Below are 18,589 nucleotides of genomic sequence, written 5' to 3' on the forward strand. Positions count from 1 at the left end.
TTTGTAATCTATACTCAGATTGATAAAAGTGAGTACCGTATGTCCTTTTCCACCACCCTATTAACCTGCCTTTCCGCCTTCAGAGATCTACGGACAAACACACCAAGGTGCCTTTGTTCTTCCGAACTTCCCAGGATCAGACCTTTCACAATATACTTCCTTGTCAAATTAGAGAGCAGAGCGGGAATGAGAGACTGACTGCTCGACTCCTCTGTCTAAGCCCAGAGAAACGCTGCTTAACCTGAAATAACATCATTAAAACAGATCGGAGGGCGAGGCAGGGGTCAGCGCCAGGCAGAAGGTTGGGCTGTAGAAGTCATGGCCATTCTCCTCGGAGCAGGGCAGACCAAGAGGATGGGAGGTGTACAAGAGTAGACCAGGTTTGGATAAGGTAGACAAAGAAATTCCCATTCGTTAACGTCTAGGTGGGAAGGAGGACAAGGGCCACAGATTTAAGGATCTGAGTGTGGGATGCAGAGGGAAAATGAGGAGGAAGATTGTTGACACAACAATTGATGATGACCTGGAACTGACACAGCCTGTGAGGATGGGGAAGCAGAAATGAAGAACGATTGCAGAGCTACGAGGTGACAGTAGGGGAAATCGGACTGACTGGATTTCTCTAGAGAGAGAGTGGGCTAGCATGGACTCAACGGGGCAAATGGCCTCATTCTGTGCTGGAACAGTGACTTCACACCCTGTAGATATCACCGGTTTCAGTAAACCGCGGACAGTTATTTACCTGTCTGTGAACGTCTGTTGGTCCAAAATCTCCATATGCCTCCCAACCATGCTCATCGTCTTCGTAAAATCGTACTTGGATGTCATCTGAAAAACAAAGATCCATTTCGGTATTGTGACGTTCAATGGCTTTACCATCTCTCAATCCCCCACTATCGACATCCTGGGGTTCCCGCTGACCAGAAACTGAACTAGACCACCCGTATAAATACTGTAGCTACTTGGGTGGCACAGTGGTTAGCACTGTGGCCTCTCAGCATCAGGGACCTGAGCTCGATATCGGGTTTGAATGACTATCTGCGTGGAGCTGGCACGGTTTCCCCATGTCTGCGTGGGTTTCCTCCAGATGCTCCAGTTTCCCCCCCTCAGTCCAAAGATCTACAGGTTAGGGGGATGAGCCATGGTAAACTTGTGGAGTTATGGGGATAGGAGAGGGGAAAGGGGGCCTGGGTAAGACACTCTATCTTTTTCCTCGGATGGTGATGGCTAACACGAGGGGACATAGTTTTAAATTAAGGGACGGATGTCAGAGGTAGGTTCTTTACTCAGAGGGTAGTAAGGGCGTGGAATGCCCTGCCTGCAGCAGTTGTGGACTCGCCAACTTTAAGGGCGTTCAAATGGTCAGTGGATAGGCATATGGATAACATTGGAATAGTTTAGGTTAGAGGGTCATTAGATTGGTTCCACTGGTCGGCGCAACATCGAGGGCCAAAGGGCCTGTACTGCGCTGTAATGTTCTATGAGAGTTGGTGCAGACATGATGGACTGAATGGCCTCCATCCGCACTGTAGGGATTCGAGGAAGAACAGGCCAAAGGCCAGAAATCCCGCATTGAGCAACTCACCTCTCGACTCTCCAAAGCCTCTCCACCATCTACAAGGCACAAGACAGGAAGGTAATGGAATTCTCTCAACTTGCCTGGATGGGTGCAGCTCCAACACTCAAGAATGTCGAAACCCTCCAGGACAAAGCTTGATTGCTACCCTATTCACAAACATTCACTCCCTTCACCGCCAACATATCGTGGCAGCTACATGTACCACCTACAAGATGCACCAGACGAATGACCAGGCTTCTCTGGCAGCACCTTCCAAACCCACCCCCACTACTATCTTGGGGAACAAGATACATTGGAACACCACCACCTGCAAAGTCCCCTCCAAGAATGTCATGTTGCAGCTCGATAAAACTTTGGTTTGGTTGTACTCATGAATATTGCACTCAATTCTGATCGCCACAATACAGGTAGGATGTGGAAGCTTTGGAGAGGGTGCAGAAGAGGTTTACCAGGATGCTGCCTGGATTAGAGGGCATGAACTGCAAGGAGAGGCTGGACAAATTCGGTTTGCTTTCTCTGGAGCGTCGCAGGCTGAGGGGAGACCTGATAGAAGGTATTACGAGAGGTGTAAAAGTTCAGGATCCCATCGCAGAGGGAGGTCATGGAGTTTAGTGATGAGTTTTGTGGGAATAATGGTGTTGAAGGCTGAACTGTAGTCAATAAATAGGAGTCTGACGTAGGTGTGTTTGTTATCTTGGTGTTCCAGGGTTGTGTGCAGGGCCAGGGGGATGGTGTCTGCTGTGGACCTGTTGCAGTGATAGGCAAACTGTTGTGGATCCAGGCAATCCGGGAGGCTGGAATTAATTCACGCCATGACTAGCCTTTTGAAGCACTTCATAATGATGCATGTCAAAGCCACCAGACAACAGTCATTAATGCACGGAGCAGCAGTTGATGTTTCAGAGTAAAGGGGAGCCGCTATACTGTGTTCAAATGTGTTTGAAAGATCTTTATGGCAGCAGTTTCTACGATAAGATGCAGCTTGAGTCAGGAGCTGTGTTGGAAAGGACGGGACACAGAGGGAGGGGACACTGTTTGGGACAGCTCCTCTGTCCAGGAAAGCTGGTACTTCTCCAGGACAAGGTGACAGAATTTTATATTTCCAACTACCACGGACACCAGTGACTTGGAAACCAGACAGGAGTCCCTTCACCCAGACCCCGATCCCTCAGCAATGACTCCTGTGGCCGAGTCAAGATGGGACCATAGTTCATAATTTCATAAGATATCGGAGCAGAATTAGGCCATTTGGCTCCATCATTCGACCATGGCTGATATGCTCCTCATCCCCATAACCATTCAACCCATTGGCAATTAAAAATCTGTCTAACTTCTACTCACTGTTCCAGCATCCACTGCACTTTGGAGTGGCAAATTCCACAGATTCACAACCCTTTGGGATAAGTAGTTTCTCCTCAACTCAGTCTTAGGATAAGGGGTAGCAAATTTAAAACAATGACCTCCACATCTATTTTATCCACACCTTTTATCATCTTGTACACCTCAATTTGATCTCCTCTCATTCTTCTAAATTCCACAGAGTATCGGTCTAAACTGTTCAATCTTTCTTCATATAACAAACCCCCTCATCTCTGGAATCAATCATCCAGTGAACCTCCTCTGAACTGCCTTCAATGCTACAACCATCTTTCCTCAAATAAGGGGATCAAAACTGTGCACACTACTCCAGATGCAGCCTCACCAATGCCTTGTATAGTTGCAATAATACTTCCTTATCTTTATATTCCATTCTTTTAACTATAAATGCCAATATTCCATACACTTTATTACCTGCTGCACCTCCATGCTACTTTTCCGCGACTCATGAATGAGGACACCCAGATCCCTCTGCACCCCAAAGTCTCTCCCCACTGAGATAATAAGTCGCACTCCCATTTTTGCAAGCAAAATGCATGACCTCACCTTTATCCGCATTAAACTCCATCTGCCACATTTTGGCCCACTCTCTGAACCTATCTACATCCATTTGTAAAGGTCCTTATTTCCTCATTGCAACTTACGGTCCCCCGTATTTTTGTGTCATCTGTAAATTTGGCTACAGAGCCTTCTATCCCTGCATCCAATTTTAATAAAAACTGTAAATACCTGGGGCCCCAAGGACTGAACTCTGTGGCACCCCACTAGTTACTTCTTGCCATCCAGAAAAAAATCCATTTATCCCCACTCTGTCTTCTGTCCATCAGCCTGTCACCTATCCAAACTAATAAATTATCCCTAATCCCATGTGATCTAACCTTTTGTGTGGCACCTTATCAGATGCCTTCCACTCTAGTTAAGAAAGCCCATCAATGGCCTCTACTTTCTCAGGAGACGAAGGAAATTTGGCATGTCCACTACGACTCTCTCCAACTTCTACAGATGCCCCATAGAAAGCATTCTTTCTGGTTGTATCACAGCTTGGTATGGGCTCCTGCTCTGCCCAAGACCGCAAGGAACTACAAAGGGTCATGAATGTAGCCCAATCCATCACGTAAACCAGCCTCTCATCCATTGACTCTGTCTACACTTCCCGCTGCCTTGGAAAAGTGGCCAGCATAATCAAGGACCCCACGCACCCTGGACATTCTCTCTTCCACCTTCTTCCGTCAGGAAAAAGGTACAAAAGTCTGAGGTCACGTACCTACCAACTTCTTCCCTGCTGCCATCAGAATGGACCTACCTGCATTAAATTGATCTTTCTCGAGCTATGACACTACATTCTACACCCTCTCCTTTCCTTCTCTATGAATGATGTGCTTTGTCTGTATAGTGCACAAGAAACAATACTTTTTACTGTACAAATACACATGATAATAATAAATCAAATCAAACAAGGAGCATTTTTGACCAAAATACCGAACACTGTGGCCCCCATGTTGTGCTATTGGACCTGCACCAACTTACCCTTCTGAACCTTGTCACACAAGAGGTAAATCTCATCTCCGCCCATCACACAGCCAGATGTCTTATCCATTCTGACAATCTTCAGATTAGAAGCGTTTGGAGCCTCTGCCAAGCAGACAAGATAAGAAAACCTTAAATTAACAGCACACTTAAAAATCCCATAGAATCCCTACAGCGCAGAAGGAGGCCATTCTGCCCATTGAGAATGCACCAGCTACAATCCCACCCGGTCCCTAACCCCAAAACCCTGTTTATTTTACTAACCCCCTGATACTAAGGGACAATTTAGCCTGGCCAATCCACCTAACCTGCACATCTTTGGACTGTGGGAGGAAACCGGAGGCACCCGGGAGGAAACCCATGCAGACATGGGGAGGACGTGCAGTCTTCTCAGAGGCCAGAATCAAACCCAGGTCCATGGAGCTGTGAGGCAGCAGTGCTAACCACTGTGCCACCCTGCCTGTGCCAACACTCAAAATTGAAACTCAAGCTTTACACTGACCTGGAAGACATTCTGAAATAAAATTCTGATGAAAGATCCCTGGTCTAAAATGGTAACTACTTCTCTCTCCACTGGCCTGAGTATTTCCAGCATTATCTATTTCTCATTTCAGATCTGGGTGGCACAGTGGTTAGCCCTGCTGCCTCACGGCGCCAGGGATCCAGGTTTGATTCCTGCCTCCGGTGACTGTGTGCACATTCTCCCCATGTCTGCGTGGGTTTCCTCCGGGTGCTCCAGTTTTACTCCCACCTTGCACAGATGTGGAGGTTAGGTGGATTGGCCGTGCTAAATGCTTGGCGTCGCGGGGATAGGGCCTGGATAAGATCTTCTTTCCGAGAGTGAGTGAGTGCAGATTCGATTGGGCTGAATGGTCCCTTTCCGCACTGTTGGGATTTGACGATTTCCAACACCCGCTTCGGGAAGATTCGGAATTTAACCCGAGAAGCAAAATCAATGAGAATCTGCCCCGTGTGTGGGATTATTCGGTTTCCTGGAAAGGAATCCAGAGTAGGGCAGAGGGAAAAAAAACCCACCCCAATCCATCATTGGTTTGGTCACCTTCTTTAGAATTCCTGGCAGTGAGTCACACTCAGAGCGAGAGGCTAAATTTCGTTTATTACGCTGTCAAAACTCAAAAACCAAATGGTGTTGAAAGAATAGCAGGGAATTTCCCAATCTAAAGGCTGTTTTTAATTGAATGGGCGGTTAACACCAGGGGAAGTCCACCGGGAACCATCCCTTACTCTGCTTGCTATTAGTCACAAAATGTCCAGAAACGTAACAGCTCGTGGACCCTTCACTGGCTCGGCAGCCATCCGAGGAAGCAGCCCATAGCCCGTGAACCTGCACCACAACACACCTCAGATACAAGGACCAAAAACTCAGCGGGTCTGGGGCAACGTTGGTAGAGAGAGTGAGTTAACGTTGACTCTTTACAAACAAGGAACAGGAGGAGGTCCCCCCCCCGAGCCTGCTCTGCCATTTAGTAAGATCAATTCTGATCCAATTGTGGCCTCGAATCTGCATCCCACCTAACCCCGATAACTCTTGCTCACCAACATCTATCACCTATCTCTGCCTTCAAAAGATTCTGCTTCCATGCAAGGCCAACGGAACTGACCCCCCCTCAAACTCTCCCCTGCTCCAAAGGCAGCCTGTAAAACCCAAAACATTCAGCCTCGACACAACATCCACTCACCAGCTGCACTGCCAAAGCTCCTCGCCCACTGACCCCACCAGATAAATTCCCAGCGCCAACTCATCCTTTGTCACCATCCTCCCCCTCACCCACCCCCACGTTGAACCCAGTATTTATATCAAACGCCCAGTTCACGGAGCTCAACTCTCTCGTCAGTTCATTTCTCCGTGTAACAATCCTCATCGACACTAACGCCTCCGTACACACATTCCCATGTGGTGATATAATGGGGCAAAGAGACAGGAGAAGCTGAATCACACCATTTAAATGATTTTAAGTAGATCCTTCCATTTGCCCCTCATTAACCGAGGTCCCGTTCTCTCTCACACACGCGTACAGATTGATACACACACAGCACCACTGTACATGGGGAAACAGCAGCCAACCCAAGACCCTACATTTATTAGTCTTTCCACTTCCAGCTTTGTAAACTATCGAACAAGACGTGTACTTACCAATCACGCAATGGGAACATTTAAATGGAGTTTGGCTTGAATTTTATAAAGTCTGGGTTTTTTCCACTGAGTAATACAGTCTAATATTTTCTGGGTGCTGACTTTATTTGCAGACCATTGAACGTTATTGGAATTTCACAGTGACTCAGTATCGTACTCTTGCACAGGTAGTTATTACTAAGTGACGTTTTCAGAGTTTTTGCCCCATCCTTTCCACCTCAGTCCAACTGCCCGGCACAAATCCACCACACTTGACCGTTTAACACAGCTGGGTTTTTGTTACACCACTGAGTCATCATTTACTCTTCCATCTTTCCAGCTAAAATCCCAGCTCCCACGGACTGATTCTCAAAGACCTCTACTTGTGACATACCCACCACTCCCAGTCGGAATAGTTAGGACTTGTCCAAAATACAATCCTACAAATTATGATTTGGTTCGCAAAGAAGATAATGATGCGTGGGATAGAAGGAAATTTGGCCGATTGGATAAGTAACTGGCTGTATCATAGAAGACAGAGGGTGGTGGTGGAGGGAAAATTTTCAGACTGGAGGCCAGTTACCAGCGGTGTACCACAGGGATCAGTGCTGGGTCCTCTGCTATTTGTGATTTTTATCAATGACTTGGAAAAGGGGGCTGAAGGGTGGGTTAGTAAATTTGCTGATGACACCAAGATTGGTGGAGTAGTGGATGAGGTGGAGGGCTCTTGTAGGCTGCAAAGAGACATTGATAGGATGCAGAGCTGGGCAGAAAAGTGGCAGATGGAGTTTAATCCTGATAAGTGCGAGGTGATTCATTTTGGTAGGACAAACTTGAATGCGGATTACAGGGTCAACGGCAGGGTTCTGAGGAATGTGGAGGAACAGAGAGATCTTGGGGTTCATATCCACAGATCTCTGAAGGTTGCCACTCAAGTGGATAGAGCCGTGAAGAAGGCTTATAGTGTGTTAGTGTTTATTAACAGGGGGTTTGAGTTTAAGAGCCGTGGGGTTATGCTACAACTATACAGTACCTTGGTGAAACCACATTTGGAATATTGTGTTCAGTTCTGGTCACCTCACTATAAGAAGGATGTGGAAGCATTGGAGAGAGTGCAGAGGAGATTTACCAGTACGCTGCCTGGTTTGGAGGGTAGGTCTTATGAGGAAAGGTTGAGGGAGCTGGGGCTTTTCTCTTGGGAGCGGAGGAGGATGAGAGGCGACTTAATAGAGGTTTATAAGATGATGAGAGGGATTGATAGAGTGGACGTGCAGAGACTATTTCCTCGGGTAGATGTAGCTGTTACTAGGGGGCATAACCATAAGGTTCATGGTGGGAGATATAGGAGGGATGTCCGAGGTAGATTCTTTACTCAGAGAGTGGTTGGGATGTGGAATACACTGCCTGCTGTGATAGTGGAGTCGGACACTTTAGGAACTTTCAAGTGGTTATTGGATAGGCACATGGAGCACACCAGAATGACAGGGAGTGGGATAGCTTGGATCTTGGGATTGGACATAGCTCGGCACAACATTGAGGGGCGAAGGGCCTGCACTGTGCTGTAATGTTCTAAATTAGGAGTAGACCACTCGGCTCCTCGAGCCCGCCCTGCTGCTTAATTAGATCACGGCTGATCTGATGGTAGCCTGAACCCCACATTCCACCTAACCCCCCACCCCCCGATAATCTTTAACTCCCTTCTTAATCAAAAATCTATCTACCTCTGCCTTAAAAATATTCAGTGACCTTGCCCCCCCCCAAAGCTCTCTGGGGGGCAAAGATTCACAATCCTCACGGGGAGAATAAATCTTCTCATCTCCAACAGAAATGGGGAGATGGCTTATTTTAAACAGTGATCCCTGATTCCAGTCTCTCCACGAGAGGAATTATCCTCTCAGCATCCACCCTGTCAACTCCCCACGTAGGATTTTATACGTTTCAATAAAATCACCTCTCAATCTTCTAAATTCCAAATGGATACAGGCCCAACCTGACCAATGTTCCTTCTACGAGTGGCACGGTAGCACAGTGGGTTAGCACTGCTGCTTCACAGCTCCAGGGTCCTGGGTTCGATTCCTGGCTCGGGTCACTGTCTGTGTGGAGTTTGCACATTCTCCTCGTGTCTGCGTGGGTTTCCTCCCACAGTCCAAAGATGTGCGGGTTAGGTTGATTGGCCGTGCTAAGAAATTGCCCCTAAGTGCACTAGGATGCTTAGCTTGGAGGGATTAGTGGGTAAAATATGTAGGGATATGGGGGTAGGGACTGGGTGGGATTGTGGTCAGTGCAGACTCGATGGGCCGAATGGCCTCTTTCTGCACTGTAGGGTTCTATGATTCCTGGTTAGATACCCCCTCATCCCCGCAATCAGTCGAGTGAACCTCCTCTGAAATGCCTCAAATGCAATTACATCCTTTTATAGACAAAAGTAGCCCAGAACTGTCTATAGTGTTATCTCACCAAACCACATGCAAAACATTGCTGCATTTTTATTCTATTCTTCTCGCAATAAACAGCAAAATTCCATTAACGTCCACTCATGTTCTTCAGGGAAGGAAATCTTACCCGGTGTGGCGTACTTGTGATTCCAGAGACACAGCAAAGTGGTTGATTCTCAACCCCCCTCTGAAATGCCCTCTCCCCCCCTACCCCACAATCTGTTGTGCCTCTTGCCCCCCCAGTATCCCACAACCCACTGTGCCCCCTGCTCCCTAGCCGGGCGTGATGCCCCTGGGTCGATTCTGTGGGCAATTTAAACACACAGATGACTTTGAGTCATAGTAAACACTATGTTAGTGTCCCAAGAGCTTGCTAGATTTTCCTCTGTTGGTACACTGTTGGCCCCAAGGCCCCGAGATGAAGTGAACATTGAAGACATAAAGCAAATTCAAATAGTTTTCATAGAAATCATAGAAACTCTACACAGTGCAGAAGGAGGCTATTCAGCCCATCAAGTCTGCACCAACCACAATCCCACCCATATTCCTACCTGTTTACCCGCTAATTCCTCTAATCGGCACATCTCAGGACACTAAGGAGCAATCTTCAGCACGGCCAATCAACCAAACCCGCACATTTTTGGAGGAAACCCACGCAGACACGAGGAGAATGTGCAAGCGCCACACAGACAGTGACCCGAGCCGGGAATCGAACCCTGGACCCTGGGGCTGTGAAGCAGTAGTGCGGACCACTGGCGCGGTAGCACGGGTCCATTTTGGCCCATTCCTTCAAGTCATGCGATTTTAGTCATTCTGAGGCTTGTTCTGCCCTCGAATGGGGCTGTGCTGACCCCGTGTCGTCGTATTTACTCTCACGCACACGGTTACTTACTGCTGTCAAAGATGGGGTCCGAGATGACGGGTTCGAGTGGGAGTGTGTACATGCCTTCACTGTCAGGGAGGTAAGCCGTGAACTGCAGCCTCACCACGCTCAGATCCATCTCCTTCGCTGACTGCTCCGACTCCTGTCGAAACTGCTGTATTTCCTGGGCTGGTTTAACAAAAAAAAAACTTACTGATTAAAATAAGTCGACACGAAGCTTTCTGTATTACGTGCTGTGGGACCCTGCTCTGACACAGAGTATCTCAGATAAAAAGTCTAGATCACCGCCCACCCATACACTGACCTCGCTGAATCATTCTTCATCCTCCCAACCCAGAAACAAACATTTCCATCAACCCCCATCCTAAACATTTCAAAATAACTGGGTTACTGGTGATGCATGGATTGGGGAACGCAGATTTTATTAAGATAAGGCAGAACCTGGCTTCGTGTCTATCTGACAGAATCTATAGGTTGATAAGGTTGTTAAGAAGGCGTACGGTGTGTTAGCTTTTATTGGTAGAGGGATTGAATTTCGGAGCAGTGAGGTCATGTTGCAACTGTACAAAACTCTGGTGCGGCCGCACTTGGAGTATTGCGTACAGTTCTGGTCACCGCATTATAAGAAAGATGTGGAGGCATTGGAAAGGGTGCAGAGGAGGTTTACCAGGATGTTGCCTGGTATGGTGGGAAGGTCTGATGAGGAAAGGCTGAGGGACTTGAGGTTATTTTCATTAGAGAGAAGAAGGTTACGAGGTGACCTAATTGAGGCAAACAAGATGATCAGAGGGTTAGATAGGGTGGACAGTGAGAGCCTTTTTCCTCAGATGGTGATGGCTAACACAATGGGACATAGCTTTAAATTGAGGGGTGGTAATTATAGGACGGATGTCAGAGGGAGGTTCTTTACTCAGAGGGTAGTAAGGGCGTGGAATGCCCTGCCTGCAGCAGTTGTGGACTCGCCAACTTTAAGGGCGTTCGAATGGTCAGTGGATAGGCATATGGATAACATTGGAATAGTTTAGGTTAGAGGGTCATTAGATTGGTTCCACTGGTCGGCACAACATCGAGGGCCGAAGGGCCTGTACTGCGCTGGAATGTTCTATGATCGCGTTCTCTTCCTGCTCTATTTATTATATTCCTACTTAGATCTCAGCTGCAAAATAAAAATCTGTAAATTAAACGGCAGCTATAGAAAGCAGAGCTGCTAACTCTGAAAGCAGCACCTTTTCACAGACCAGATTCCACAGCGGACACCCTCATTGACTCACCTGACAGCATGGCCTTGCTTAGAAAAGCTTTTCTATCCAAAGGATTCCTCTGATACGTCTTATTAAACAACCTGTCGAACAGGACATCTGGAACATTCTTTTTTGTGACATGTAGAATACCCAGATTGGTAAACCTAGGAAATAAGATTACAGAGGATTAGTCGATGTACCACATCTCCTGGTTCCCCTTTATCCATCCTGCTCATTGCATTGAGCAAGTTTATTCGTTAGTGTCACAAGTAAGGCTTACATTAACACTGCAAAACTGTGAAAATTCCCCAGTCTCCACACTCCGACACCTGTTCGGATGCAGGAGGCATATTTTAGCACGGCCAATGTGCCTAACCAGCACGTCTTTCAGACTGTGGGAGGAAACCGGAGCACCCTGAGGAAACTCACGCAGACACGGGGAGAATGTGCAGATGTCACACAGACAGTCACCCAAGGCTAGAGTTGAACCTGGGTCCCCGGCGCTGTGAGTGCTAACCACTGTGCCACCCTAAATAAATAGATTTATTATACCCAATATGATAGGAAAGCGAGCTGTGAAGAGGATACAGATTGGCTCATAGCGAGGGGGAAACAGTTTGGCAGATGCAATGTAACGTGGAAAAATGGGAACTGGTCAACTTGATGGAAGATAGAATAGCAGAACATGACTGAAATGGAGAGAAACTGTAGAACGCTGCTTATACAGAGGGACCTGGGTGTCTTTGTACATGGATCACAAAACACTGGTACAGCAAGTGATAAAAAAAGGCAAATGGAATATTGCCTTTATTGCAAGAGGAATAGAGTATAAAAGTAGGCCTCGGCATTGGTGAGCCCACACCTGGAGTACCTTGTTATTTAAGGAAGAACTGATTAGTATTGAAGGCAGTTTAGCAACAGTTCACTCCATAGAACCATAGAACATTACAGCTCAGAAACAGGCCTTTTGCCCCTTCTTGTCTGTGCCAAACCATTTTTCTGCCTAGTCCCACTGACCTGCACTTGGACCATATCCCTCCACACCCCTCTCATCCATGTACCCGTCCAAGATTTTCTTAAATGTTAAAAGTGACCCCGCATTTATCTGGCAGCTCATTCCACACTCCCACCACTCTCTGCGTGAAGAAGCCCCCCCCTAATATTCCCTTTAAACTTTTCTCCCGTCACCCTTAACCCATGCCCTCTGGTTTTTTTTCTCCCCTAGCCTCAGTGGAAAAAGCCTGCTTGCATTCACTCTATCTATACCCATCAAAATCTTATACACCTCTATCAAATCTCCCCTCATTCTCCAGGGAATAAAGTCCTAACCTATTCAATCTCTCTCTGTAACTCAGCTTCTCAAGTCCCAGCAACACCCTTGTAAACCTTCTCTGCACCTTATTAATATCCTTCCTGTAATTAGGTGACCAAAACTGTACACAATACTCTAAATTCGGTCTCACCAATGTCTTATACAACTTCGCCATAACATTCCAACTCATACTCAATACTTTGATTTATAAAGGCCAATGTACCAAAAGCACTCTTTACGACCCTATCTACCTGTGACACCACTTTTAGGGAATTATGTATCTGTATTCCCAGATCCCTCGGTTCAACTGCACTCTTCAGAGTCCTACCATTTACCTTGTATGTTCTAACTTGGTTTGTCCTTCCAAAGTGCAATACCTCACACTTGTCTGCATTAAACTCCATTTGCCATTTTTCAGCCCATTCTTCCAGCTGGTCCAAATCCCTCTGCAAGCTTTGAAAATCTTCCTCACTGTCCACTATACCTCCATTCTTTGTATCATCAGCAAATTTGCTGATCCAATTTACCACATTATCATTCAGATCATTGATTATAGATGACAAACAACAATGGACCCAGCACCGATCCCTGCAGCACTCCACTAGTCACAGGCCTCCACTCAGAGAAACAATCCTTCACTACCACTCTCTGGCTTCTTCCATTGAGCCAATGTCTAATCCAATTTACTACCTCCCCATGTATACCTAGCGACTGAACCTTCCTAACTAACCTCCCATGCAGGATCTTGTCAAAGGCCTTGCTGAAGTCCATATAGACAGCATCCACTGCCTTCCCTTCATCCACTTTCCTGGTAACCTCCTCGAAAAGCTCTAATAGATAGGTCATGTTTAACCAATCATGCACAAAGCCATGTTGACTCTCCCTAATAAGTCCCTGTCTATCCAAAGTATTTGTAGATCCTATCTCTTAGTACTCCTTCCAATAATTTGCCTACTACTGACGTCAAACTTACCGGCCTATAATTTCCTGGAATTCTTTTAGAACCTTTTTTAAACAACGGAACAACATAATCTATCCTCCAATCATCCGGCACCTCACCCATGGATACCAACATTTTAAATATATCTGCCAGAGCCCCTGCGATTTCAACACTAGTCTCCTTCAAGGTCCGTGGGAATATCCTATCCGGTCCTGGGGATTTATCTACTCTGATTTGCCTCCAGACAGCCAGCACCTCCTCCCCTTTAATCTGTACAGGCTCCACGACCTCCCTACTTGTTTGCCACTGGGATGATTCCTGGAGGGATAATCTTGATGGAGGGGGAGGAAGGTCATGAATATTTGGAATTCTCTTCCACGGAGAGCGGTCGAGACTGGGTCCTTGAACATGTTCAAGGTCAGGTTAGATTTTTGATTGTCAAGGGAGTCCAAAGCTTTGGGGGAAGGCAGGGAATTTGAGTTGAGACCACTCTCCCTGGTGGTACATGCTCAGGGCCCTGAACAGCCTACTCCTGTTTCTAATACTGCAGCCAGCACCCCTAAACGGATTTAGGATTCATTCATGAGCATTACTGGCTGGGCCAGCCTCGAATGTCCATCCCTGAGGGCATTTTAAGAGTCGACCACATTGCTGTGGGTCTGGAGTCACTTGTAGACCAGACCAGGTAAGGGTGGCAGATTTCCTTGCCGAAAGGACATCAGTGACAATCGACAATGGTTTCGTGGTCAGCAGCAGATTCTTAATTCCAGGTTTTTAGTGAATTCAAATGCCACCATCTGCCACTGGGGGATTTGAACCTGGGATCACAAGAGCATTAATCTGGATCATAGAAACCCTACAGTGCAGAAAGAGGCCCTTCGGCCCATCGAGTCTGCACCGACCACAATCCCACCCAGGCCCTACCTCCATATTATACCCACTAATCCCTCTAACCTACGCATCCCTGGACACTACGGGGCAATTTCTTAGCACGGCCAATCAACCTAACCCGCACATCTTTGGATGTCTGGGTTACGAGTCCAGTGAGTTTGCCACTGCTGATGGTCATTACCGTATTGTGCTTTTTGGGAGTTTGGTTGCCAATTTCCCACGTTACCATAGTGACAAATCCTCTAAAGGACTTTGGGATGTATTGATGAAAGGTGCTATATAAATGCAAGTTCTTTCTTGATGTCTTCGTCTTTTGCGCTGCTCTTTAGACCGCTAACGGGTCCTATTAGGATGGATCTCAGTCCAATCCAGATTGAGATTGAGCGAGTGTTGAACTTACTGTGCTGTCATGTCCTTTGGCCCAACCTGGACGATACAGACACCATCATCGGTGCACTGCTTCCCAACCAGGCTGTGAGCGTGTAACTTGGGAGGATCTTTGGCTGTCACCAGCTGGACAACAATCTTTGCATTACCAGTGTAATTAAAAATCTGAGGAAAAATACAATATTCAATTCAGTTAGAACATCATTTTTGGACCTTTGCCCTCTCCCTGCCCTCTGACCTCTTCCCGCCCTCTACCCACGCACCCCCCCGACCTCTGCCCTCTCCCCACCCACCCCTGACCTCTGCCCTCTCCCCACCCAGCCCCCCCCGACCTCTGCCCTCTCCCCACCCGCACCCCCCGACCTCTGCTCTCTCCCCACCCGCACCCCCCCCGACCTCTGCCCTCTCCCCACCCGCACCCCCCGACCTCTGCCCTCTCCCCACCCGCACCCCCCCGACCTCTGCCCTCTCCCCACCCGCACCCCCCCGACCTCTGCCCTCTCCCCACCCGCACCCCCCCGACCTCTGCCCTCTCCCTATCCGCACCCCCCCCCGACCTCTGCCCTCTCCCCACCCGCACCCCCCCGACCTCTGCCCTCTCCCTACCCGCACCCCTCCCGACCTCTGCCCTCTCCCTACCCGCACCCTCCGACCTCTGCCCTCTCCCCACCCGCATCCCCCCCGACCTCTGCCCTCTCCCTACCCGCACCCCCCTGACCTCTGCCCTCTCCCTACCCGCACCCCCCTGACCTCTGCCCTCTCCCTACCCGCACCCCCCCGACCTCTGCCCTCTCCCTACCCGCACCCCCCTGACCTCTGCCCTCTCCCCACCCGCACCCCCCCGACCTCTGCCCTCTCCCCACCCGCACCCCCCCCGACCTCTGCCCTCTCCCCACCCGCACCCCCCCGACCTCTGCTCACTCCCCACCCGCACCCCCCCGATCTCTGCCCTCTCCCTACCCGCACCCCCCCGACCTCTGCCCTCTCCCCACCCGCACCCCCCCCCGACCTCTGCCCTCTCCCTACCCGCACCCCCCTGACCTCTGCCCTCTCCCCACCCGCACCCCCCCGACCTCTGCCCTCTCCCCACCCGCACCCCCCCCCCCGACCTCTGCCCTCTCCCCACCCGCATCCCCCCCCGACCTCTGCCCTCTCCCCACCCGCACCCCCCCCCCCGACCTCTGCCCTCTCCCCACCCGCACCCCCCCCCGACCTCTGCCCTCTCCCCACCCCGCCCCTCACACACTCCCTGACCTTTACAGTTGGGTAGGTCTTGCGGTTCTTTTCACTGGAGGCCCCCGGTAGGCCTCCGTGCGAGGGCCCTTCGCAGCCGTAGCGAAATCGGAAACCTCTCTGCAACAAAACAGGTCAGATTACCACACGGGGCAGACCGTCACAGTTTACAGTAACAGGACGCAGCGGAAGGCGTTATGGGTTTGGGTCGATGTTGCGCTGCCCCTTTATGATCGTGTTTAACGTGTGGTGTCATCGGCTGCTCTGTGGGTCTTTAGTTGGCACGGTGTGGACACAGTCAGGCCTGGAGCTGTGGGACTTCTTACGGCGTTTAGTCGGTCCAGCCCAAGCCTGTTGTCCGGTGAACGGCTCCTCGAGAAAGCCAGCCTGCTGTCTGCCACCGAACCCACCCTCACAGCAGCAGCGGGTACAACAAGGTCACTGATAAACTGGCCGATTGGGTAGACAAGTGAACAGGACGGGTTGGTCAACCTGTGAACAGGCCCCGGCCCTTTATAAGTACAGGCAGAATTAAACTATCGTAAATCAGTGCGCCGGCCCCGGTTAGAACATTCCGGCAATTCTGGTTGTGATGGTGACAGACCCCAGAGACGAGGGGGGGGGGGGCTTGGGGGAAGGAAAGACGGGGGTGTGGTGGAGGAGATGGGTTGAGAGGAGTGAGACGCAGTGGGTCAGCGATATGGGTGGGGGTGGATTTACCTGTTTCGGCTGCTCAGTGATGTGTAGAAATGGGCCAACTGCTGGAACAAGAGAATGAGTTATAGTTACTCCTCATCTTGATAATTCCCCCAAAAACCACCCCCCCCCCCCAGATCCCATCTCCCTGCCCAACCGCAACACCGCACCCCACCCAACACCCACCAAAATACACTGTCCGGATCCAGCTCTCCCCCCTACCCCGATCCCTGTGCTTGCACCCGTGTGTGTTGGTGTCTGCGTTGCAACGACAGTCACTCTGGTTTGCTCGGAGTATCTGACCCAGCTCCCCGTCAATTCACTCACTCGACGCAAGGCTGGTCTGCGTGTTGTTCAGCATGGCCAAGTCCAACTGCCCGAAATCTGTGCCACCCTGAGAGAGCGAGAACAGTGAACAGTCAGCACTGCGATAGGTGGCAGAGAGCCCCGGGAAACTCATTCAAACACTGGAGCAAACTTACATCTTGTGTTCCCAGGCTGTACGCATCATCCATTCTGAAAAAGAAGGAGAAATTACTGCCACATTGATCGCCACACCCTCCCAGATCCCAACACTGGAAATCTCAGGCAGTAACTAAAGACTAGAAATCCTTCCGCGCTCCCTCGGCACCGGCCCTCTGACTGCGCGGTGCTCCCGCGGCACAGAACCGTGTACAGTTCTGGTCACCCTATTATAGAAAGGATATTATTAAATCAGAAAGAGTGCAGTAAAGATTTACTAGGATGCTACCGGGATTTGATGGTTTGAGTTATAAGGACAGACAGGATAGACTGGGACTTTTCTCCCTGGAGGGTGGGAGACTTAGAGCTGATCTTGTAGAGGTCTACAAAATAGCGAGGGGCATTTATCAGTTAGATGGTCATTATCTTTTCCCAAAGGTAGGGGAGTCTTAAACTAGAGGGAATAGTTTAAGGTGAGAGGGGAGAGATAAAAAAGGGTCCAGAGGGGCAATTTTTTCACACAGTGGGTGGTGAGTGTCTGGAACAAGCTGCCAGAGATAGTGGTAGAGGCAGGGACAATTTTGTCTTTTTAAAAGTGTTTAGACAGTTACATGGGTACGATGGGTATAGAGGGATATGGGCCAAACACGGGCAATTGGGACTAGCTCAGTGGTTTAAAAAAAGAGGACTGTGTGGACAAGTTGGGCTGAAAGACCTGTTTCCATGCTGTAAACCTCTATGACCCTCTGACAGTGCGGCACTCCCTCAGCACTGACCCTCTGGCAGTGCGGCACTCCCTCAGCACTGACCCTCTGGCAGTGCGGCACTCCCTCAGCACTGACCCTCTGACAGTGCGGCGCTCCCTCGGCACTGACCCTCTGACAGTGCGGCACTCCCCCAGCACTGACCCTCTGACACTGAGGCGCTCCCTCAGCACTGACCCTCTGACAGTCCGGCACTCCCTCAGCACTGACCCTCTGACAGTGCGGCACTCCCTCAGCACTGACCCTCTGACAGTGCGGCGCTCCCTCAGCACTGACCCTCTGACAGTGCGGCACTCCCTCAGCACTGACCCTCTGACAGTGCGGCGCTCCCTCAGCACTGACCCTCTGACAGTGCAGCACTCCCTCAGCACTGACCCTCTGGCAGTGCGGCGCTCCCTCAGCACTGACCCTCTGACAGTGCGGCGCTCCCTCAGCACTGACCCTCTGACAGTGCGGCGCTCCCTCAGCACTGACCCTCTGACAGTGCGGCACTCCCTCAGCACTGACCCTCTGACAGTGCGGCACTCCCTCAGCACTGACCCTCTGACAGTGCGGCACTCCCTCAGCACTGACCCTCTGACAGTGCGGCGCTCCCTCAGCACTGACCCTCTGACAGTGCGGCGCTCCCTCAGCACTGACCCTCTGACAGTGCGGCACTCCCTCAGCACTGACCCTCTGACAGTGCGGCGCTCCCTCAGCACTGACCCTCTGACAGTGCAGCACTCCCT

At 49.8% G+C, this 18,589-nt stretch overlaps 1 protein-coding gene across 1 annotated transcript in view; it reads right to left on the reverse strand.

The window, feature by feature from the left end:
* LOC145360424 (nuclear factor NF-kappa-B p100 subunit-like) overlaps nt 1-18,589 on the reverse strand; it is a 77,224-nt gene that overhangs the window by 25,614 nt on the left and 33,021 nt on the right. Inside the window, exons 2-10 of the mRNA XM_080215628.1 lie at nt 17,118-17,151; nt 16,963-17,029; nt 16,660-16,697; nt 15,961-16,059; nt 14,720-14,871; nt 11,207-11,340; nt 9,945-10,103; nt 4,484-4,588; nt 743-828 (exon numbers count right to left, since the gene is read on the reverse strand). Of these exons, the coding sequence (XP_080071754.1) occupies nt 743-828; nt 4,484-4,588; nt 9,945-10,103; nt 11,207-11,340; nt 14,720-14,871; nt 15,961-16,059; nt 16,660-16,697; nt 16,963-17,029; nt 17,118-17,150 (873 nt within the window). The 5' untranslated portion in view covers nt 17,151. The remainder of the gene's footprint in view (nt 1-742; nt 829-4,483; nt 4,589-9,944; nt 10,104-11,206; nt 11,341-14,719; nt 14,872-15,960; nt 16,060-16,659; nt 16,698-16,962; nt 17,030-17,117; nt 17,152-18,589) is intronic.

Source organism: Carcharhinus amblyrhynchos, chromosome 31, assembly GCF_965287045.1.
Source record: "Carcharhinus amblyrhynchos chromosome 31, sCarAmb.v2.hapA, whole genome shotgun sequence".
Lineage (NCBI taxonomy): Eukaryota > Metazoa > Chordata > Chondrichthyes > Carcharhiniformes > Carcharhinidae > Carcharhinus > Carcharhinus amblyrhynchos.